Source organism: Schistocerca serialis, chromosome 2 (assembly GCF_023864345.2).
Source record: "Schistocerca serialis cubense isolate TAMUIC-IGC-003099 chromosome 2, iqSchSeri2.2, whole genome shotgun sequence".
NCBI classification, from domain to species: Eukaryota; Metazoa; Arthropoda; class Insecta; order Orthoptera; family Acrididae; genus Schistocerca; species Schistocerca serialis.
This window is the reverse complement of record NC_064639.1, coordinates 958,322,473-958,348,086: the sequence shown is the minus strand read 5'-3', so window position 1 is coordinate 958,348,086 and position 25,614 is coordinate 958,322,473. Positions and strand designations below refer to the sequence as shown.

At 40.4% G+C, this 25,614-nt stretch overlaps 1 protein-coding gene across 1 annotated transcript in view; it reads left to right on the top strand.

The window, feature by feature from the left end:
- The window catches only part of LOC126458343 (adenylyl cyclase 78C-like), a 788,789-nt gene extending 765,082 nt beyond the window's left edge, over nt 1–23,707 (top strand). The window contains exons 20-22 of the mRNA XM_050095308.1: nt 8,618–8,763; nt 18,077–18,287; nt 20,256–23,707. Of these exons, the coding sequence (XP_049951265.1) occupies nt 8,618–8,763; nt 18,077–18,287; nt 20,256–20,626 (728 nt within the window). The 3' untranslated portion in view covers nt 20,627–23,707. The remainder of the gene's footprint in view (nt 1–8,617; nt 8,764–18,076; nt 18,288–20,255) is intronic.
- The last annotated feature ends 1,907 nt before the right edge of the window (nt 23,708–25,614 follow it).

Sequence of the window (25,614 nt, the reverse complement as noted above, 5' to 3'; positions counted from 1 at the left end):
GAGTGAGGTTGTTTAACGTAGGTTCAGTCCAGGGGGATGGCGGGATGAAAGGATGTGTTGGAGTGCAAGTTCCCATCTCCGCAGTTCAGAGGGACTGGTGTTGGGTGGGAGAAGCCAAATGGCACATACGGTGTAGCAGGTTCCTAGGTCCCTAGAATTATGCTGGAGGGCATGCTCCGCTACTGGGTATTGGGCATCTCCTAGGCGGACAGTTCGTCTGTGTCCGTTCATGCGCTCAGCCAGTTTGGTTGTTGTCATGCCGATGTAAAAGGCTGTGCAGTGCAGGCATGTCAGTTGATAAATGACATGTGCAGTTTCACATGTAGCCCTGCCTTGAATTGTGTATGTTTTACCAGTAGCGGGGCTGGAGTAGGTGGTTGTGGGGGGATGCATGGGGCAGGTTTTGCAGCGGGTTCGGTTACAGGGGTAGGAACCGTTGGGTAGAGAAGGTAGTCTGGGAATATTGTAGGGTTTAACAAGGATGTTACGGAGGTTAGGGGGGCGACGAAAGGCAACTCTGGGTGGTGTGGGGAGAATTTTGTCAAGGGATGATCTCATTTCAGGGGTTGACTTGAGAAAGTCATATCCCTGGCGGAGTAATTTGTTGATGTTTTCGAGACCAGGATAATATTGGGTGACAAGGGGGATGCTTCTGTGTGGTCTGGGGGTAGGAACATTGTTGTTGGACGGGGAGGAATGTATTGCTCGGGAAATCTGTTTGTGGACAAGGTCTGCAGGATAGTTGCGGGAGAGGAAAGCACTGGTCAGGTTATTGGTGTAGTTGTTGAGGGATTCGTCACTGGAGCAGATACGTTTGCCACGAATACCTAGGCTGTAGGGAAGGGAGCGTTTGATGTGGAAAGGATGGCAGCCATCAAAGTGAAGGTACTGTTGTTTGTTTGTGGGTTTGATATGGACAGAGGTGTGGATGTGAGCTTCAACAAGATGAAGGTCAACATCCAGGAAGGTGGCTTGGGTTTTGGAGAAGGACCAGGTGAAATTCAGAATCGGAAAGGAGTTGAGGTTATGGAGGAAATTAAGGAGTGTTTCTTCACCATGAGTCCAGACCACAAAGATGTCATCTATAAACCTATACCAGGCCAGGGGAAGCAGCTGTTGGGTCTTCAGGAAAGCCTCCTCCATGCGGCCCATGAAGAGGTTGGCATAGGAGGGAGCCATCCTGGTTCCCATGGCCATTCCCCTGATTTGTTTGTAGGCCTGGCCTTCAAAAGTGAAGTAATTATGGGTGAGGATGAAGTTGGTAAGTGTGATAAGGAACGAGGTTTTTGGAAGATCTTCGGGTGGGCGTTGGGAGAGGTAGTGCTCAAGGGCAGAGAGACCATGGGTATGTGGGATGTTTGTGTAAAGGGATGTAGCATCTATGGTGACAAGAAAGGTTTCAGGTGGGAGAGGAGTGGGAATGGATTTGAGGCGTTCTAGGAAGTGGGTTGTGTCTTTGATGTAGGATGGGAGTCTGCGGGTGATAGGTTGTAGGTGCTGGTCTACCAGAGCTGAGATACGTTCGGTTGGGGATTTGAAGCCTGCTACAATGGGACGGCCAGGATGGTTCTCTTTGTGGATTTTGGGTAATAGGTAGAAGGTAGGGGTACGTGGCTCAGGTGGAGTGAGTAAGTCTATGGAAGCTGTTGTGAGGCCTTGTGAGGGACCTTGGATTTTTAGGATTTTTTGCAGCTCAGTCTGGATGAAGGGAATGGGATCCTGGGTAACAGCTTTGTAGGTTGAGGTGTCAGAGAGTTGACGCAGTCCTTCTGCCACATACTCCACACGGTCAAGTACGACAGTTGTGGAGCCTTTATCCGCCGGGAGGATGACAATAGAGCGGTCTATTTTCAGCTCCCTAATGGCACGGGATTCAGCTGGGGTGATGTTGGGGGTTGTCGGGATGTTCTTCAAGAAGGACTGGGAGGCAACACTGGATGTGAGGAATTCCTGAAATGTCTGCAAGGGATGGTTTTGGGGGAGGGGAGGAGGATCCCTTTGAGAAGGCAGTCGGAACTGTTCTAGACAGGGTTCAACACTGGGTCTAGTACTTGGGGGCTGTGTTTGGGTAGTGAAGTGATATTTCCAGTTGAGGTTCCGGGTGAATGAGAGGAGATCTTTAACCAGGGCAGTGTGGTTGAATTTAGGTGTGGGGCTAAAGGTTAAGCCTTTTGATAGAACAGATGTCTCTGGAGGAGAGAGGGATCTGGATGAGAGGTTTAGGACTGAATTGGGACTGGTGATATGTGGCATTTGACTGTGGTTATAGTTGAGAATTGGTCTGTGTGGGGTATGTGCTGGGATGGGGAGATTGAGTAGGGTGGCTAGGCTAGGTATGTTGGCTATGAGGGGGGTTTGTTGAAGGTTCTGTTGTGGTTGGTGTTTGTGAGGGATAGGGAGAGGGACCCCACTTCTTAGGTGTTGCACTAGCACTGTGGATAGCTTTTTCAGGTGGTGTGTGGCATGGAACTCAAGTTTGCAGCTGGCTTCTAGGATGATGTTCCTCAGTGTGTTCTCCAAGCAAGGGTTTGAGAGGTGGAGGACTTTGAAGAGAGATAGGAGCTGTTGGAAGTGGTGGTTACATGAAGTAGTGTAGAGATTCAGGACAAGTTGGGTAAGGGCTAAGGATTGAAGGTTCTGGAAGTCCAGGAGAGACTGGTGGAAGGAGGAATTGCACCCGGAGATGGGAACTTTTCAGGTGAGCCCTTTAGGGGTAATTCCAAAGGTTAAGCAGGACTGGAGGAAAAGTATGTGGGATTGCAGTTTGGCTACGGTGAATGCATGTTTCCGGAATGAATGTAAATAATGTGGTATAGGATTAGGGTACATAGTGGGTAACTGGTGGGTAGGGAAATTAAATAACTAAAGTTGAAATAGTAATCATAAGAAGGAGTAAAACACGGAGGGAAGGACGAGAAGGAAAGAAATTGTGTTGGTAATGTTCAATACCAAAGGAAGACCACTAAATAAGAAAAATACGGAAAAAGTTGAGCAGACCAAGCAAGTATGTCCAGATGGGGAAAAAGAACACACGTAGCTCAAAAACAGAGAAAGCGAGTGGCGAAAAAAGATCGCGCGTGCCGCAAAAGCGATCGCGCGTGCCGCAAAAGCGATCGCGCGTGCCGCCAAAAAGATCGCGCGTGCCGCAAAGTCGATCGCGGGTGCCGCAAAAAAGATCGCGGGTGGGGCAGAAATGTCCCAAAAAATTTTTCTTGTGGCAGAGAAAGATAGCCAATGGCACAAAAATATCGCCAGCAACAAGAAATCGACGGAAATGGATGAAACTGGTAGGTGTGGAAGAGATTGTTGGCAGTGATTGTTGGCTGGGAAACAGCGAATAACGAACGTTAAAACTATGGAATGTTGAATAAATAAATCAATAAATAAAAAAGAGAAGAGGACTATAAACGCAACAAGATAATAGGAGGAAGATGAAACTAGCACAGTTGGTGACGAAAATATTTATTTATGTATATATAAAACACTGAAGAAGAGAAAGTGTTAAGATGACAGACGTAAGTGATAGCTAACAAAAGGGACAAAACAATGAAGGATGTGGACCATATAGGTGATCTAAATGATTAATGGAAAATCTCATATAAGATGTGAAACAAATACTAACAAAGAGATAGAGGGGCTGGCCAGTACTTACCTCAGCTCAGTACAGCCGATAGATACACATAAAACAGAACTGAAAATTTACATTCCTAGCTTTCGGAACTTTGTTCCTTCATCAGGGAGGAGAGAGGGGAAAAAAGGGAAGAAGGGAAAGTGGATTCAGTTACTCACAACCCAGGTTATGAAGCAACAGGGAAAGGTAAACAGGGAGGGTAGCAAGGATGGAGGCATGGTTGTCAGAGGGAAGCCAAAGATATTCTACTGTAAGTACTGTGCCAGCTTCAAACCAAAGAGGATGCATACAGAAGTAAAGAGGTATATAGTATAAAGATAAACACAACTATGTAGGATGAAAAGATGCGTGAATGGCTAAAGAGGAAAGGGAAAGAGGAGAAGACTGAAGAGTGAATGGGAGTGAGGTTGTTTAACGTAGGTTCAGTCCAGGGGGATGGCGGGATGAAAGGATGTGTTGGAGTGCAAGTTCCCATCTCCGCAGTTCAGAGGGACTGGTGTTGGGTGGGAGAAGCCAAATGGCACATACGGTGTAGCAGGTTCCTAGGTCCCTAGAATTATGCTGGAGGGCATGCTCCGCTACTGGGTATTGGGCATCTCCTAGGCGGACAGTTCGTCTGTGTCCGTTCATGCGCTCAGCCAGTTTGGTTGTTGTCATGCCGATGTAAAAGGCTGTGCAGTGCAGGCATGTCAGTTGATAAATGACATGTGTAGTTTCACATGTAGCCCTGCCTTGAATTGTGTATGTTTTACCAGTAGCGGGGCTGGAGTAGGATCTTCCAAAAACCTCGTTCCTTATCATACTTACCAACTTCATCCTCACCCATAATTACTTCACTTTTGAAGGCCAGACCTACAAACAAATCAGGGGAATGGCCATGGGAACCAGGATGGCTCCCTCCTATGCCAACCTCTTCATGGGCCGCATGGAGGAGGCTTTCCTGAAGACCCAACAGCTGCTTCCCCTGGCCTGGTATAGGTTTATAGATGACATCTTTGTGGTCTGGACTCATGGTGAAGAAACACTCCTTAATTTCCTCCATAACCTCAACTCCTTTCCGATTCTGAATTTCACCTGGTCCTTCTCCAAAACCCAAGCCACCTTCCTGGATGTTGACCTTCATCTTGTTGAAGCTCACATCCACACCTCTGTCCATATCAAACCCACAAACAAACAACAGTACCTTCACTTTGATAGCTGCCATCCTTTCCACATCAAACGCTCCCTTCCCTACAGCCTAGGTATTCGTGGCAAACGTATCTGCTCCAGTGACGAATCCCTCAACAACTACACCAATAACCTGACCAGTGCTTTCCTCTCCCGCAACTATCCTGCAGACCTTGTCCACAAACAGATTTCCCGAGCAATACATTCCTCCCCGTCCAACAACAATGTTCCTACCCCCAGACCACACAGAAGCATCCCCCTTGTCACCCAATATTATCCTGGTCTCGAAAACATCAACAAATTACTCCGCCAGGGATATGACTTTCTCAAGTCAACCCCTGAAATGAGATCATCCCTTGACAAAATTCTCCCCACACCACCCAGAGTTGCCTTTCGTCGCCCCCCTAACCTCCGTAACATCCTTGTTAAACCCTACAATATTCCCAGACTACCTTCTCTACCCAACGGTTCCTACCCCTGTAACCGAACCCGCTGCAAAACCTGCCCCATGCATCCCCCCACAACCACCTACTCCAGCCCCGCTACTGGTAAAACATACACAATTCAAGGCAGGGCTACATGTGAAACTGCACATGTCATTTATCAACTGACATGCCTGCACTGCACAGCCTTTTACATCGGCATGACAACAACCAAACTGGCTGAGCGCATGAACGGACACAGACGAACTGTCCGCCTAGGAGATGCCCAATACCCAGTAGCGGAGCATGCCCTCCAGCATAATTCTAGGGACCTAGGAACCTGCTACACCGTATGTGCCATTTGGCTTCTCCCACCCAACACCAGTCCCTCTGAACTGCGGAGATGGGAACTTGCACTCCAACACATCCTTTCATCCCGCCATCCCCCTGGACTGAACCTACGTTAAACAACCTCACTCCCATTCACTCTTCAGTCTTCTCCTCTTTCCCTTTCCTCTTTAGCCATTCACGCATCTTTTCATCCTACATAGTTGTGTTTATCTTTATACTATATACCTCTTTACTTCTGTATGCATCCTCTTTGGTTTGAAGCTGGCACAGTACTTACAGTAGAATATCTTTGGCTTCCCTCTGACAACCATGCCTCCATCCTTGCTACCCTCCCTGTTTACCTTTCCCTGTTGCTTCATAACCTGGGTTGTGAGTAACTGAATCCACTTTCCCTTCTTCCCTTTTTTCCCCTCTCTCCTCCCTGATGAAGGAACAAAGTTCCGAAAGCTAGGAATGTAAATTTTCAGTTCTGTTTTATGTGTATCTATCGGCTGTACTGAGCTGAGGTAAGTACTGGCCAGCCCCTCTATCTCTTTGTTAGTATTTGTTTCACATCTTATATGAGATTTTCCATTAATCATTTAAATTACCACTCACCACTCTCAGAGATCAATCAGAGCTGTGTCCAAAGTACACATATATTGATTTATGGCATCACAGGTGTGTTCAATAACAGTGAAGGCAAGGGACTTGAAGGATTAGAAGAGTAGGGGGGAGAGGGCATGGGTCACATAAAACCCAGTGGCCAGTACACTGCTTTGCAAAATCGTAGTTATGCTAATTGATGCTACAGCATATCTGCATGACACTGTTATTCACTTCTCAGATGCTTCTTTCCTGTGGGTGTCAGTAATAGAGCAAGCAGGTGAAGCCAGTGATATTTGTTATGCTTTGTGTTTCACTCTACCTATTCTCAAGAACAATGGACTGGGACCTACTGTATGAAGCCAAGTGGTATAGTGCACAGCTTTTAGACCATGGTAAATTATGTAGCCACTTTTGAGCAATTAGGAAACTGAAACTAAGTAAGCAACACTGAAGTTGCATGAGAAGGTAATAAACTCTAAATAAGCTACATTGAAATTTAAAATGCTGCAAACAGAAATTAAATTGTTTGTAGTAAAGTTACAGAAACAAGATAGAGTAGACAACTGCAATAAAACTGCACCAAAAAGTTTTCAGCAGTTCTTGGCATAAGCAGTAACTCTCACATTAATAGTTCCTGTGCTATTTATATATTGAAACATAACAGGTGAATATAATAATCACCAACTCTTACACTATCAATTAATAGCATACCCAGGCTATTAACAGGAACAACAAGTACACTGATCAGCCAGAACATTATGACCACCTACCTAATAGCCAGTATGTCCACCTTTGGCATGGATAATAGCTGTGATGCATCATGGCGCTGAAGCAGTGATGCCTTGTTAGGTCACCGGAGAGAGTTGGCACCACATCTGCACACACAAGTCACCTCTAATGCCCATAAATTCGGGGGGGGGGGGGGGGGGGATGAGCTGTGATGCCGCGATCAATCACATCTCAGATGTGTTCGATCGAGCTCAGATCTGGCAAGTTGGTGGACCAGCACATCAACTGGAACTTGCCACTGTGTTCCTCAAACCACTCCATCACACTCCTGGCCTTGTGACATGGTGCATTATCTTGTTAAAAAATACCACTGCCATTGGGAAATGTGATCATCGTGAAGGGGTGTATTTGGTCTGCAACCAGTGTAAGATATTCCTTGGCCACCATGGTGCCTTGCGTGATCTCCACTGGACCCATAGATACCCATGTGAATGTTACCCAGAGCATAATAGAGCCACCACCAGCTTGTCTCAGCCCTGCAGATGTCAAGGAGCTGTTCCCCTGGAAGACGATGGATTAGCACCCTCCCATCGACATGATGAAGGAGGTACCAGGATTCGTCAGACCATACAATGCTCTGCCATGCCGGTATCCAGAGCTGATCATCACATGCCCATTTCAGTCATAGTTGCCTATGTCATGGTGTTAACATTGGCACAAGCACGGGTCGTCAGCTCTGGAGGCTCATCGTTAGGAGTATTTGGTGCAGAGTGTGTTCAGACACACTTGTACTCTGCCCAGCACTAAAGTCTGATGTTAGTTCTGCAGCAGTTCACCATCTGTCCTGTTTTACCAGTCTGCCCAGCTTATTATGTCTGACATCTGTAATAAAAGATGGCCACCCAACCCCACAATGTCTGGACGTGGTTTCCCCTTCATTATGCCACATTTTGGAGACACTCACCACAGCACTCCTCCAATACCCGACAAGTCATGCAGACTCCAAAATGCTCATGCCAAGTCTCTGGGTCACCACAGTCTGCCCATGGTCAAAAGCAGATAGATTGCACGCCTTCCCATTCTACACATGGCCAGCCCGCTCACCATTACTACATGCACAGTGCGTGTGTCTGACTAGCAGTCATTCGTCATCAGGTGGTGCTGCTATCACCTGGGCAGCTTTATATCAATAGTAGGTCAGTGGTCACAATGTTCTGCTGATCAGTATGTACTGTACTGAAATTACACACTCACTTCATTAGAAACTTATTAAGCCATGTCTTTCCACTAGTTTTCACACATTTCTCACAACTTTTCATTGTAAAGCAGGTTTTGGTAAATCATTAATTTCATTAGTTTATTATTCCTCTACTACTTGTGAAAGCAGATCTTTACTAGTCACGGATCTGTACTAGTCAGGGTTTGCAATAATTATTTAGGATGATTCATCCTTTTCAAGTCTCATCACAAACAGTGAGATGCCTTTAGTACAAGCTTGAATTCAAAATGGATCACTCAGTATGTAAGATCAAAATATTTGTGTGTGTGTGTGTGTGTGTGTTGTCTTCCAACAGTCTACTCAAAGATTCCTGGATTTTGATTATTTTCTGCAGTGCTAGGAACTAATGTTGATCAATAATCAACTGTTTGCACAGAAAATAGTTACAAATAGTGTGGGACTACCATAACAACAATCAGTTAAATTATGTTTATTTTGAATGTTTTGCAGGTATCAGTTGTGGTCCTCTTGTAGGAGGTGTTATTGGTGCTCGAAAACCTGTTTTTGATATCTGGGGAAATACTGTAAATGAAGCTTCTAGGATGGACTCTACAGGAACGATGGGACAGATACAAGCACCCAAAGAAACTGCAATGGTAAGAGCAACATCAATTTTTTAAATTAATGTATGCTTCAGCAAATTTCTGATGTAATATAACTGCAAGAGTATGATTATAATGTATTGTGTTCTGTGGCAAAAAGAAAAGAAAGAAATATTTAAATACAGTTCCATTTGATTCTCTTTCTCTCCCTGCAATTACAAGCATACTCTGAGATAACTTTAAGTGCTGGGGCCATAATACCGCTTATTGCACCACATATTGAGATTTTTTTAAATGACGACATATTTCTCATTGACTACATTTTTTATTATAATTCTCACAATTGCAATTTTGACCTTGGATCCTTTTCAAGTTGTTACAGATGCAATTAATATATACAGCAAGGTTAGAGATACCACTTAGAAAAATACGTACATGTTTCACTATACATCCATGAAAATTCGTGGTTAAAATGGTGTGAGACTCTATGGTTCATGTTATCATTCATTGTATACACCATCTGTATAAAGTATAAAATACACCATCTCATTACGAGAATACATAAAAAAACAAGCAGGTAAACATAGCTCTCATAACTGACTTTATCAGTATGCAACAGAAGGGATTAAAATCTCTTGAAACTAGATTCTTGCTTACTGCATATGTCAGCAATGAACACCATATTGGTCAAAACAGGTGAGAATCAGCTTCAGTGTATTAACATCACTTCCAAGTACTACATTTAAGATGCATGCAGGTTTCTTGATACAAAAGATTTGGTAGCGTAGGGCCTAAGGTAAGCTTAAGGTTAGGGGAAATGGGGACCATCCAAATTTTATTAACACTGGTAGAAAACACACATATCCACAAACTAGAAAATCCATTAAAAAGTTCCTGTATTACATAATTTTCCTGACTGTATATAATATTTCATGTATTGTATTACTTAAAGGATGGGATATAAAGTACAGTGACATGCAGCATCATGCCACAAAAAACCATATATTGTAAATACATACCTATTAGTCACACATAAAAGTACAGCCACTAAATTGAATCATCATCAGAGTCAAACACTTCATGACCATGCAGAGACACAAAATGCCTTCATATACTTACATAACTTCTCATACTGTCTGCCCCCGGTAGCTGAGTGGTCATTGTGACAGAATGTCAATCTTAAGGGCCTGGGTTCGATTCCTGGCTGGGTCGGAGATTTTCTCCGCTCAGGGACTGGGTGTTGTGTTGTCCGAATCATTAACATTTCATCCCCATCAGCGTGAAAGTCGCCAAAGTGGCATCAAATCGAAAGACTTGCAAGCAGTGATCGGTCTACCTAACGTGAGGCCTTGGTCACATGACTTCTCATACTGTAAGTAATAAAATGGCATAGAAATATTGAACACATAATGAGAGTGAGGTACTGTTAACAGTTACAAGGAGCATTCAACTAATGTTCACCATTTTTTGAAAGTCTGAATTGAAGTTGTCTAGAAATATTCTATTAAATATGCATTTGTTCATTTAAGGGATCTTTAGTGCGAGTCTTGAGATGATCTAAATTTACATTTCCTCCAAAATGTTCATGGTTCTGCCCGTCTTGAGATGATCTAAATTTACATTTCCTCCAAAATGTTCATGGTTCTGCCCTTCTGTATTAAGTACAAAATTCCCCTTCTGTATACTATCAGCATTATGTTTATTCTCTGTAAGGCAAATACCAAACATGCAAGTGCTGATATCCATTTGCCTATTATGTCACTGATGTGTCCCTTAAACCTACTATTTAAAGAGTATCCTTTCTGTCCAACATAGTACTTCAGACATTCGCCACACTGCATCTTATAGAAGCCTGATTTAGTTAAGATTCACTTTTGTTATTTTACATTGGATTAGCTTCTGTAGGTGTTATTTATTTGGAAACTAATTCCTACTTTTGTGTTCTTAAATATTCGCACAAGTTTTTCCAAAATGGCTCCAAGGTATGGGAAAGTGATAAAATACCTTTTCTTTTACGTGATGTGATTTTTAGTATTCATAATTTCCCGCCAGTAGTGTGTTGGAGAAAAATGTGATTGGCATCCATGCATACATCTGTGTTTTATGTGTAACTGCTGTAAGTTTCATTATTGTATGTCTGTTAGTTATTGTTCAGTGTTGTATTGAGTAGACCATTGCGTCGCACAGTTTGCGAATTTCGAGATGGCAGAGTTAGAGGTGCGATGCGTCTGCACTAAACTTTGTGTGAAACTCAAGGAAACCTTTACAGAGACACATCAAATGATGAAGGAATTCCATGGTGATGAGTGCTTAAGCCATATGTAGTGTTACAAATGGTTCATGCGGTTTAAAAATGACCAGACAGAAGTTAAAGGTGATCATTGTTCAGGCCACCCTTCAACATCTGTTGACGGCACTCATCTCAGGAATGTCAACGAACTTTTGTGTGCCAATCGAAGTCTGACTGTCGAAGAGATTGCAGAAGAATGTAACATTTCAGTTGGATCATGTCATGAAATCCTGACACAGCATTTTGGAATGCATCATGTTGCTGCCAAGTTCATCCCATGCTCATGAGTCAAGAGCAAAAGACTTTTGCCTCGCAATCTGTGAAGAGCTTTTGGATTGCATGAAAGAGAATGAGATGTTCCTTAAGAGAATCATAAGGTTCAATATTCACAATGGGTTGGGAAAGGTTCTCCAGCATAAAAAAACTCATCTGGTCATATCAAATGTCAAAGCCATGCTGATAGTTTTCTTTGACTCTGAAGGATTAGTTTATCATGAATTCATGCCACAGGGAGAAACTGTTAATTGATGGTACTATTGGGATGTGTTGATGCCTGTGAGAAAATGTGAGAAGGAAATGGTGTGAAATGTAGCAAGACAGTTCATAACTCTTGCATCATGATATTGCACCCACACCTTCATCACTGTTGGTGCGTGACTATTGCACAAAAAACCAAATCACTGTGCTGCCTCATCCTCCGTAATCTCCAGACCTGGCCTCTATGGACTTTTTTAAATTCCAAAGCTGAAAATCCAACTGAAAGGACAAAGATTTGCAATGATAGATGAGAAAAAGAAAATTTGCAGACAGCGCTTTGCACGATCCAGCAAGAGGCATACCAAGATCGCTTCTGGAAATGGGAACAGTGTTTGGAGTGGTGTATCAATTGTGGAGGAGCATACATCAAAGGAGACCATGCACAATAAATAATAGGTAAGTGCGGAAAAATTTTGTGGACAAAGTATTAGAATTTTTTGAACAAACCTCTTTATTTTAATATGGTTACTTCTTTCTGAATTACTGTGATAATGACAAAAGTGCTTCCATAACTTATCATGACCCCATCTGCAATCTCAGTGATTGTAAAATGTCTGTCACCCTAAACAAGTTGTTGAACATTACAAATGTAGTTGTCTGTGATGCTGGTGTGGGTCGGCAATCATGGCCCTCATTCTCGACATTGCTCACAGCTCTGCATGAATGCCTTGTGCCATGCAGACACTGAATTTTTCAATCACATTTACATTTGCTCATACATCGATACTCTGAAACCACTGTGAAGTGCATAACTGTACCAGGTATTAGGGCTTTTTCCCATTCCATTCACATATTGAGTGCAGCAAGAGTGACTGTTTAAATGCCTCTGTGTGAACTGTAATTGATCTAATCTTGTCCTCACCACTTGAGCAGGAGAGACACTATAGTTTGTAGTACGAGGGCTATCCACAAAGTACATTACGTTTTGGAATTAAAAATAAATATAATATTGGAAATTTTTTTATTATATACATATGAAAGCCACACTTAAATACTACTTTTCTACATAGTTACCATTTAAATTATGGCACTTATCGTAGCGATGGACGAGCTTGGAAATTCCTTCGTCGTAAAATTCGGCCGCCTGCACCTACAACCATGCGGTTACCTCTTCTTGAAGCTGTGCATCGTCATCAAAACGCTGCATAGCCAATCACTTCTTCATTGCTGGTAATAAGTGGAGGTCGCTCGGTGCCAGGTCGGGACTGTACGGCGGATGAGGAAACAACTCCCACTTAAAAGATTCAAGAACTTCACGAGTGGCATTAGCCGTGTGGGCCCGGACGTTGTCGTGAATCAGCAAGATCTTTGAGCCCAACTTTCCCCTGTGCTTGTTTTGTATTGCTCTTCTGAGGCTGTGCAGAGTTTGGCAATACCTTTGAGAGTTTATTGTAGTGCCTCTTTCCAGGAAATCCACAAAAATCACACCTTTTCTGTCCCAAAAGACAGTCGCCATCACCATCCTTGCCGACATTGTCTGCATGCATTTCTTGGGTTTTTGGGGGGAATTTGTGTGCCCCCACTGCATTGACTGCAATTTTTGTCTCACAGTTCACATGCTTAACCCATGTTTCGTCACCAGTAACGATGCGATCCAGTAATGAGTCGCCATCTTTCTCGCAAGCGTCCAAAAACGTTAACGCTGCAGCCATTCGCTGATTTTTGTGAATCTCTGTCAAGATTTTTGGTATCCATCTTGCACAAAACTTGTGGTATCCAAGCTTTTTGGTAATGATTTCGTGCAACAGACTTCGTGAAACTTGTGGAAAACTCATAGAGAGTTCCGTTATTGTGAAATTACGGTTTTCACGGACTGCGGCATCGACTTTTTCGACAAATTTGGCAGTCACTATGCTGGGTCTTCCACTTTGCTCTTTGCCGTGAACATTAGTTCGGCCATTTTTAAATTTTATGACCCATTGACGCACTCCACCTTCAGTGATTATGTTGTCCCCATACACTTCACAAAGCTGCCGATAGATTTCTATTGGTGTACAGTTTTTGCAGTCAGAAACCTTATTACAACACGCACTTCACACTTCGCGGCATTTTCAATTAACGCTGACATTTCAAACTGTCACAGTAGCTCAACAGAGTACAGCACGAACCTCTCACTAGCACTGCAGGATGCCGACTGAGCGGCGGAATGCCATGACACCAAGATGGCCACGCTAGCCCCGCCCCTAATGGACACAACGAAAACGTAATGTAGTTTGTGGATAGCCCTCATATATTCCTTGAGTCATCCTTTAAAACCAATTCTTGTGAAACTTTGTAAGTAGGCTTCTCTGGATAGCTTACACCTATCTTCAAGAATCTGCCATTTCAGTGCCTTCAGCATCTCCATGACACTCTCCCATGGGCCAGGCAAACATGTAACTATTTGTATTGCCCATCTCTGTATGTGTTCCGTGTCTCCTCTTAGTACCTTTTGGTGTGGTCCCACACATTTGAGCAATATTTTAGGATGGGTTACACAAGTGACTTGTAAGCATACCGTTTATTCCATTCCATGATGGGCTGAAAGGCACAGCAACCATTTTCCATAATTAGATAGAGAGACAGTCACAGATGAAAAGTTATGTTTATTACAAATAACTCATTTCAAGTGGTTAAGGCTTCTTCAGATTTTCTACAAGAAAATAAAAACCAAAAAGATAAAAACAGGGCTGGTGGTTAATGTATGTAGGTAGGCATAAAGTGAAGGAAAGGGCACAAGAAAAATATCCAGAGCCACCAGGTGAAGTGCAGCATAGAGCCACACATACATTCAATGACCTGGATCCCAGGTGACTGAATGGTCTAATAGACAGCCACACTGAAAGTATAATACAGGGGAAAACCATGTTGCCTGCACTAATAGAGTGGTACATCAACAGAAGGTGCTAGTGTCAGGAAGGCTTAAACTCATGTAGGCATACTATTATAAAAAGAAGCAGCTACAAGCAGGATGTGAAAGTGATTAGACGGCACCCAAGTAGTAAAATTGTAATAGTACACTGCAGAAAAGAAGGAAAAAAATTAGATAAAATTAGATATATTTTATAATAGAAATATAAGAAGTCTGTTCATTACTGACAAACTGATCATTCAGAAGCCCAAGTTAAATGTAGAGAAATTTCCATCTCTTTGAGTAAGTTCAGTTCCCACCCCCCCACCCCCACGCCCTTCCCAAAATGAAGTATATTTCAATTATTTCTGGTCGGAGGAAGGTGACAACTAGCTTTCAAGTGTTCAGCAAATGCTGGTGTGTGACCTGATCTTTTTTGTTCAATAAATGTTCACAGAATCTCATCTTGAACATCATTCCTCTTTGCCCAGTGTAAGATGCATCACAATCACTGCAATTAATCATGTATACCCCAAAACCATTACATTTGTCTCTATGTGGTTGTTTGTTATAAATATAATGCTTTGCAATTTGCTGATGTATATGCAATATTGATATGGTATTTTTTTTAAAGTGTGGCTGAGTCATACGAAATATTTCCTACAAAGGCGATTGTTACGAATCAGGAGATATTGGTTGGAGACGTAAGGAGCATGTTTTCATTTTGTGTAGTCTCCATTGTGTAAAATAGTCAACTGCCTCCAATAGTCAACTGCCTTCAGGTTATAGCTGTTATTAATGGCAGTGTAGCTAAGATTAGACAGCCCTTTCTCTATGAAAGCTGGAGATAATGGCAGTTCGATAATGGCAGTTCACAAATCCAAAGAATCATAGCCTTAAAGAAAGCAAGTTTGTAGTGGACTGGGTGACAAGAGGAAGCTTGTATCACCATGTCACTTGTAGTAGCTTTTCAGTAAATATCAAATAGTATACTACCTCCATTGAGTTATACCTGCAAATCTAAGTAGTTAAGTATATTATATTTATCCATCAATTTGTGGGTGAATTCCATTTTGGGATGCAGTTTATTGAAGCCTTCTTCCAGCACTCTGGGATCATGCTTTGGTCCTTTAAGGATGATAAATATTTCATGGACATGTCAATGATAAAAAAGGACTTGTCTGGAATTCTCTTTGTTTTAATTCAGCGGCCAACAAATTTCAAAATTGTTATATTCATAATGAACAAATGAGCAATCATATACAGACAGATTTAACAGTTCAGGGGGATATATGATTAATTGCTGTGAGTGTGATGCATCTTGCATTGGGCAAAGAGGTATGATGTTCAAGACGCGATTCTGCAAACTTTTATCGAACAAAAAATGTCAGGACATAAACCAATCAGCCTTTGCCGAACACTTGAAAGCTAGTCGTCACCTTCCTCTAACCTTAAATAATTTAAGTATACTTCATTTGGAAAAAAAGGGGGGGGGAGGGGGGGAGGACTGAACTTACTCAAAGAGATGGGAATTTCTCAACATTTAACTGGCAGTAAGGGTGGGCTTCTGAATGTTCAGTCAGTCAGTAATAACCAGACTTTTTATGACCTTATGAAACCTGTTTTAAAATCTGCGTAATTTTATACCAGGTTTTTTTCTTATTTTGTAGAGTACTATTGTGAGTATAGTACTCTGATTACTTTCATGCTTTTGGTTATTCTGGTCATATTTTATATTTCATATTTTGTATACACCCATTTGTAACCTCTTGGGATCCTTTGTTTGTATGGCAATGTTTGTTTTATTATATTTCTTAATCTTAGTTTCTTTTAATTTTCAAGAATTTTGAATTTTTCAACATCAGAGGAAATACTGTCTGAAATGTTATTTAAAAACTTGTAATTGCCCCTTCTTCACAAAAGCTAAACTACCTAGAAGTAACTCTGAAATTGTAGGAGAAAGTTACAGACTAGTAAATCGCAACACAGAGACTTCACAAAAAATATGTACTTAAGTGCATGGAAGAGCTCTCAGTGGCTGTACTGTTTCCCTATGTTGACACATGCATCACCATATTTCACTCTGTCACCTCTCTCATCATCAACAATGACATGAATAATACAGTATATTACACACACACACACACACACACACACACACACACCACACACACACACGCCAATACAGTCACTGATAGGACTGATACAGGCCATCCAAGAAGCATCAATCAGAAAAGGCTCGCAGCTGACCATTAGCTACACAATTTCATTCTTCATGAGTTTATAATACTACTTAAGACAAATACTATGGGATACAGACTGCTGCAACTTGATCTGATTTCTGATTTCCAGACTGACTTCAGTTTTGCTTGTTTTACAAACTCGTCTATTTACTCAGTAACTGGAATCATAGCAAATACAAGGGCATGTTGAAAAGCAATGCCTCCAAATGTTTTATGTCAGAGCTCTTAAATCAATTGTTATTAACATTATCCATCTTTATTCTTCATGTCTCCGTATTTGCAGTCCTCTGCCACTAGAGGGTTCTGAATGGTATTGTGTAATGTAACCACAATGGAGCATGAGAAACCATATGCTGTAATCGAGTTTTTAATTGGAAGAGTTCATCCACACACGAAGCACCCTCTCTTACAGCTTCACAATGCCAGAAAACACATGAGCACAGCTACATCTGCAGCACTTCGACACCTTGGGTTCACTGTCATTGATAATCCTCCACACAGTCCTGACTTGGCCTAATTCGATTTTCATCTGTTTCCATACTTATGTAACACATTTAAGTACTTTCATAGTGATGATACAAACAGAGGTCAGGCTGTGTCTCCATTAATAAAGTTAGGAGAAATATGTTTGACAACAGAGTAACTATGTTGGGAAATAAATATGTAGATGTGAAGAATAAAGATTGTGAATGTTAATAACATATGTTTTATTTCAAAATCTTTAAGAGTTCTTATGTAAAAGATTCAAAGGCATCATTTTTTAATATGCCCTCATAAAAGAATATTAAAATATGTGAACTTCTGAAGCTAAATTTTTTCTCAGGTGTGCTTGTCAAGATAATAGACAGAAGTGGATTACATTCAAGAGGGGAAAAATAACCCTGTGAAAGCTCATTCACACTTCAGTAAAACATCATTTTTTACATTCTCCCACATTTTACATTTTTCTGCTTTTTACATTAATTTTTGTCAGTCCCAACAGAAAGTTGTTTCAGTCATGATCTTCAAGTGATTCCCTTTATCAGTCCCTCTTTGCCCTTCTTCACCACTCGCTGAGGTTCTTACATTACAAGGAGGACGGAGGGAATCACATTTATTTGAAAAAATTGTGGATTTTCTTTGAGATTATGTTTTAGTGCTAGTTCATACTGAGAATCAATATTTTTTTATTATCTCAGTAACTAAATGGATAATGTAATATGCCCTGGTGCCTTTGATCAGAGTCAGAAATGTGAAAGCATTTCAATTTAGTGATGAGCTCATGCAAGAAAAGCTTTAGGCTAGTATAAGAAGATTTTACAAGTTATGTGTTGTGATTTATACTTATGTTTTCAACTGAGTTTTACATGTTAATAGTCTGCTGCTTAAATTTCACTATTTTAAGAACCTTGACTTTACAGTGTTCTTATTTCTATGTTTGCCAGAATTATGAGTCTCCTTTTTTCGCATTTAAATGATTTGTTACAGATACTGGAAGCTAGAGGCTACCAGGTACAACTCAGAGGGACAATAGCAGTGAAAGGTAAAGGTGATATGGAAACATACTATGTTCTTGGACGCCGTACGAGTAGATCTGCAACATTTACTAGGCAACCCAGCCAGTACAACAGCTTAGCTGCTGTTGTTTACGGAATGGTACAAGCAAGACGCCGCCAGACAATCCGTAAGGGAAACACATGTGAGTGTCAATTTTTCAGTTTATTCTGATTCTGCTGCTTTCTTTCCTGCATTGAAGTTAAGCAATATGTGGCTCCTAAGGCACTCATAATTGCTGGTATTTTTTTGTTGAGTTTCAGAGTAGAGCTTTTCTGATGTTTTCCACAGTTTACTTTCCAACACATCATTTCTCTGTGTAATTTATCTATTATTACGTCACTTTCATTTTTATGATAATTAAATCGAAACCCTAGCTGCAAACAGGCATTGACATACATCATGGGGGCCATGGTGAAAATGTGTACCCCAACAGAGGATAGTGTGCCTGCGGGTACTTATCCCTTGCACACTCCCTGTGAGACCCACATTCCCAACATGTCCAGAATTGTTACGATGTCTTCCTTCAATCCCAAACACTTGAGCACTTCTCAGGAGTAGGTCATACCAGCGTCCTATATGCGGTCTTTTCTACCAGTGCACCATCTTTCATAAAATTCTCCCAATAAACCAAAGTCAACCATTTGCTTTCCCTACCACAGTTCTCACAAGCTCCTTTCACCTCACATTTCTTTGCAACATAAAGCTCGGATACTCTCTGCCCTGAAACGAGAAATGTCCTACCCACTAGCCTTCTTACCCCTCCCACAGTGGTATTCTGCCACCCACTGAATCTTCACAACATCCTCATCCATCCCTATGCAACCCCTGCTCCCAGCCCCTTGTCTCATGGCTCACATCTTTGTAATAGACCTAGATGCAAGACCTGTCCAATACATCCTCCCACCATGACCTAGTCCAGTCTGATCACAAACATCACCTGTCCCACCAAAGGCAGGGCTACCTGTGAAACCAGTCATATGATCTATAAGTTAAGCTGCAACCATTGTGCTGCATTCTACATGAGCATGACAACCAACAAGCTGTCTGACCACATGAATGGTCACCAACAAACTGTGGCCAAGAAACAACTGGACCATCACGCTCCTGAGCATGCCACCCAACACATCATTTTTCATTTCGATGACTGCTTCACAGCCTGTGCTATCTGGATCCTTCCCATGAATACCAGTGTTTCTGAATTGCACAGTTGGGAACTCTAACTGTAGTATATCCTACATTCCCACAACCCTCCTGGCCTCGACCTTCATTAGTCATTTTCCTTACCCATCTAGGCCCCTCCCTGTTCCCATCCCAGCACTTACACAGTGCTCTATTCCATTGACGTATCCAGTCTTTTCGCTTCTCTCACTTTCCGTTACCCCCTCTTGCTCCTCCACCCTCCATCTAGCTGCCCTACTCTCCACCTCATCTCTGCATGTTCCCAACAGCACTTTATCATCCCCCATCCCTCCCCTGCTATTCCTGCTGCTCCCAGTACCCTCCTTACCCCCATCCAGTTGCCTCTCCCATAATTCGCTGCTACTCTCAGTCTGGCTCCAGCTCCCAGAGACTGCAGTCATGTTTGTCTGAGCTCTGTGTGTGTGTGTGTGTGTGTGTGTGTGTGTGTGTGTGTGTGTGTGTGTGTGTCTATTTCCAAAAAAAAAGCCTTGTTGGTCGAAAGCTAACCTTCCAACAGTCTTTTTGTTATACCTTTCCATGACCCAACATCTCTGCTATATGTTGAGTAGCAACTATCTTTTCATAATATTGTTACAAAATAAAATGTGTGAGTGGATGAGTTTGATGGATCAGAAGTTGTTTTACTGTGTTACTTTTTGTCTAAACTACTAGGTGAGAATATTGAGAAATGAAAATCTAAAACTTTACCAACTTTAAAGCTTTTATATATTACAAGACAATAGTAAATGACTTGGACTATCATCACGAAAGGTTAATGTTGCAGTTTTTTATGACATTTTTATGTTGATATCACAAATGTATTTCATTCCAGAATTAAAGCAAATGGCTTGCATATTATGATTATATGTGCTAACATTTTAAGTTCATCCAGTGATGTTCACTGTATTGAAATTTTATTTTGTTAATACAGCAAGCAGCACTGCTGTTGGACGAGCACGATCTCAACAGCAGAAGAAGGATGGGAATAATATTGCTGGAGGTGGAATTGTTAACCGTTTTAATAACTACAGCAGTGTTAGATTATCAGGACGTCCAACATCAAATTCTGCTCACAGAAGTATGGGACGGGGTAGTGTGCGACAGCTATCGGTTGATCCCAATGCTATGCGTAACAACAGTGGTATTTTGTGGAGTTTACAACAACAGCAGCAGCATTCTTCTGCTCCACAAACCCCACTGGTTTCTGAACACAACCCTGCACAACAGAAACCAGCTTTTCCTTATGTTGAACCAAAACTTGTCACAAATGGCACCAAAGATCCTCCAACCATTCCTAGATGAGACTTGTAATTTTTGATGCCATGTCCTGGTATGTGCAAGAAATATGTGTGGTTAACTCTCCATCTCTATTTAGTTGTGGACTCCTGAGTCATTAATTACATCAAGAAAAACCATATACTGATGTTGCATACTTCTTGCTCTCGGAGTTCAGATAATGCCACTGGTCTGAGTTTGAAATGTAAAAAAGTAGCGATGATATATTTTTGTAGTATTTAAGTTTACAAAATAAATTTAGTACAAAACTTCTTGTGACATTCTGAAATTTTACTTTTAAGGTATCTTTTCTTGTACTTGTGTAGACCTTTTGTTGACACTTAATTTACTGTCTTTCCTTTCCATAGTACTTTTGTATATAGTTGACATTATTGTAAAAACATTGTATATACTTATTATATGTGGAATATATACATAATTGTTATGAGGAAACTTCCTATTCAGATGGACAGTTTTGAATTGTAAAAGGTAACACAATACAAAATGACGGTATATTTACATCATATTGTTTTGTATGTACTCCTTGGTAAATGTACATAAGTTTTTGATAGTTGAACCACATTTTCTATTCATGTTTTGTATTTCATTTTTGTACTGTTTTTGACATCCCACAAAATATTTAAGACTTCCATTAGAATAAAGAGATAGGTTTGATACTTGCAGAAATATATGTTGTTCAGTCTGAGTGAAAAAAAAGGTGCATTTACGGAAAGAGCAACAAATTAAAGTAATAATCCCATGCCTTGGAATCTTATAAAATAAAGTATATGGAATTTACTGAAGAGGAAGGGTTATGGAATTATATACAAAGCTGTACAATAAAAAATACAGGGGAAAGAACAAATGAGGTTTAACAAACAAGGCCAGTACAGATACAGGTGATGAATAAAAAGCAAATGATGATGAGACCACGAACAGAGAATATCTTTCCAGGCTTGAACTGCAGAGTAGCAGTGAACAAGATGGGATACGAAAAAGGAGAAAATCAAAAGTAGCAACAAAGCATATATGAATGCAATAGACATCAGCTGTGATGAGAAAGAGAAATAAAGAGAAAACTAGGGAACAAATTAGGTTGCTCTTTGGGCACTGAATCCAAGTTCAAAAAGGGAGAAGAACAAATCTGTATGTAACTATACTAATATTATGAATTCAGTTTTCTTACAGTAAAACAATTGCCGTATTTTACGGACTATAAGATGCTACGGACTGTAAGATGCCATAAACTATAAGATGCACCTTAATTTTGTAAGCATTTTTTAAAATAACTACCATTTTTATTATTAGATTGCAAGGTCATATTAAAAAAAAAAAAAAAATACTTAACCCTAGAAATCGTTATCTCCTAGTTCTGGCCATTTTACATTCAGTCCTCTATTTGCACATTTAATCTTCTTCATTTTTTTTCAGTTCTTCTTTACTAGCCTGCCAATTGAAAATGTTTTTCTTTCTTGGTGGAGGGTGGCTGAAATGCTCTGTTTCCATATTCTTTTGCTTATGCTTTTATTTTCAATTTATGGCCTACATCATGTGAACATCTTTTTTTTTTTCATTAGTAAGCTAGCTACTAAAAAAAAATAATGTACTGTCACTGATAACACAAATCACTTCCAATTCAAGTTCACTGGCACTGTTGACTGTAGTGATGCATCATATGCTAGATATGATTTGTGATGGCAGGGTGGGAGGGAGACAGTGTTAGCATTCTTGTGACTCCCCACAATTCATGTTCATCTGATTGGGGCACTGCTGCTGCCAGTTGAATCCAGTAATGCCAAATAGAGATAAGTTTTCTGCAGCATCAAAGACTGGCAGGAACTGTAAATCAAACACTGGAAAATCTTTGTATTAATTTCAAATATAAGACATACCAGAATTTTGGAGGTTACTTTTTGAAGAAAAAATGTGTCTTATAGTCATTAAAATATTGTACGCATTCCTTTACCCATCTTTATCCAGCTGCAATCCCACAATTACAACTTATAAGCAGACCCAGCATGAAACTGCGAACTTATGTTCTCCCTCCCTCATCACTAGCCAGCTCAGTGGCTCACAAAGAAAGAAGGCTAGGTAGAAATAAACAAACAAAAAATTGGGTGACTGCAGTAAAGTGTAAGAGATGGGCAGCTAAATTTGAATGAGAACAAGAACTGCTATATCAAAACAACAGGATATGTAGGTAAGAGAGGACCTGCAAAACAGTAAGAAAAAAGGAATCCATATAATATAGATGAGGTAAGAATAAAGAGATTACTGAGAAGTTTATGATGACAGCTCTACCAGACTTTTAAATTTTGTGATGATGTGATCACTTTGTAACCATTGCCTCCATAACTATTTTCTATATCTCATTGTAACTGTTGACTCCATAACTATTTTCTGTGAAATATAAATGTGCAGTAGTGATCCATGTATAATATAGGACTGACTCATATTTCCGAAAATAACTTTTTATATGTCTTTATTTTCGCAAATGAAGTCATTGTTTGCAGCAAGACGTGTGTTGTACACTGATAATTGTTATTCTTTATCGGTTATCAGTATACTCTATAAACATTTACAGTGAGTAATCAGTAAACAGCAGCTACTTATCACTATGAGAAAAGCCCCAGCTTTTTGATTGTAGTGGCTTTTCATTAACTGTATGAAATGTTCAATCAGTACCTTCATAAGGATGAATAGAGTGTAGCAGTTTACATTCAATAATAATAAACTGTTAAGACAGCCTATAGAAACAAATTTTGGCAGCTATTTCTCCTTGTTAATTTATACCATGACTTGGCCTGCATATTCGAACCGCCTTATTGTGACAGTATCTAGAGAAATAGTGTATGAATAATGAAATAGAAGAAATTTTCGTGCTCTAACAAAAAGCAAAACTCCTTGCAAAAAGTTTCTCTAAATCTACAGTAGTTGACTGTGAGTGTGTGGCAACTTAATAAATTCATTGTGTACCACAAAATGCTTCCCAGAATAACATCGTAGTTGTTTCCATTTATTGTCAATGTATCAAAGTTGTGTGGTCATCAACGAAAAATATTAAGTAGCTGCATTAAGTGTTGTGGTGAACAATAATGCACGCTAGGACAATATTGAGACAATAAAAGCTATTTCAGGGCTTGGTTGGAATGCCATTCCACTTCCTACTTACTATCCTGGTATTACTTCCTCATACTTCCCCCATTACTAATATATATCCTGTATTCTTTGAAGGATCACTATCAGTAATGAAGATGATTTTCAAATGTAATAGGGTGCCATCTTTAACTCTAAGCCAGCTAATTTGAGATATGAAACTGAGGCACTTCCCAAAAATTTGGAGAGATATCTAGATAAAGCAAGAAAATATATTGGTCATTAATTTATTTATTCTGATTTGCTACATAAATATTTATTTCATTAGAAAATTTAGAGTGTTTGCATCTACACATTGTATAAAACTTATTATGTAATAACCAAGAAAAATCCTATATTGACTTACACAAAAGTTGGACAGTCGTAGTAACTTTCAGATATTTACTCTCCATTTAACGACATTTTTACTGTTGCCAGTATAGCTAACATTGCATGTAATGTGTCTCACACCAAGAAGTCATGTCACGATTGGTGTGATTCTGGTTTTTGTATTGTGCACAGATTCAACTAATTACCACTGGGTGATTACACTAGTGAATGACACAAGCATATTTTGTAAATTGCCTAAGCACACCAGATGCAGCCCAGAGAATAATAGAGCATGCTTTCAACAGGTTCATGTCTGCAGAACGTGGTCTCGCAGTAGTGTTCTCACTTCCCAAGTACGGCGTCCTAGGTTCGATTCCCAGTGGGGTCAGGGATTTTCACCTGACTTAAGATGACTGAGTGTTTGTGCTATCCTCATCATTTCATCATCATTCGTGAAAGTGGCGAGATTTGACTGTGCAAAGGTTGGTAATTTGTACGGGCACTGATAACCACACAGTTGAGCATCCCACAAACCAAAGCAACATCATCATCATCAACAGGTTCACAGGAAGCATCTTAATCCTTAAGTTTAAAGATACATATTGCACAATTTCAAACAAATGAAAATGACTTGCAGACACTAGACACATAATATGCACACATTGGATATGTGCATTCCCTAAGCATCCAGATGGACAACAAACTGAGGGGTAATCTGAATTTGAGCTTGACAAGAAAACTAACTCCTGTCTTCTTTAAACTTAGAAATTATCTCATTTATTGACCTATATGACATAGTCTTTTATGGAAGTGCAGCTGAGCTCAGAGAAGCATTAATTCTATAGAAAAGTGCAGTAATAAGTTGTCAACTTGACATCCTGCAGAAGCCTTTTTAGGATCCTGTAATCTGTAATTATATGCTTGTTTCATACGGGAAGTAGGATTAACTATACAATTCACAACTAAAATACTAGAAGTAAAAATAATTTCAATGTATACAATTGCGATATAGGTTTCAGAATGGAGTTTTAAATTCTGCAGAAAACCTTATGACAGGTTGCTGCTAGATGTTGGGCAAGAAACTGAAAATCCCCAGATATTCAGAACAAAGCAAAAGGATACTGTATTAACCATCCCTACAATTTATCACAGTATTTGGTAGGTTTCAGAATGGAGTTTTAAATTCTGCAGAAAACCTTATGACAGGTTGCTGCTAGATGTTGGGCAAGAAACTGAAAATCCCCAGATATTCAGAACAAAGCAAAAGGATACTGTATTAACCATCCCTACAATTTATCACAGTATTTGGTCTGAGGAATGAAAATTCTGCTTAATTCTGTTCCTGACTTTATTGCAATGTAGACTGCTGACAGTGTAGTTACTTTGAAGTATCAGATAAAAACAGCAGCTCAACAAGTTAAGGTGAGGAGTAGTCTTTATTATAATCCATATTAATTTCACATTCATTGCTATTCAACATAACACCACTCATCTCAATTCTGACTATCTCTACTATACTGTAACGACTCATTGACTACATGAAAATGAGC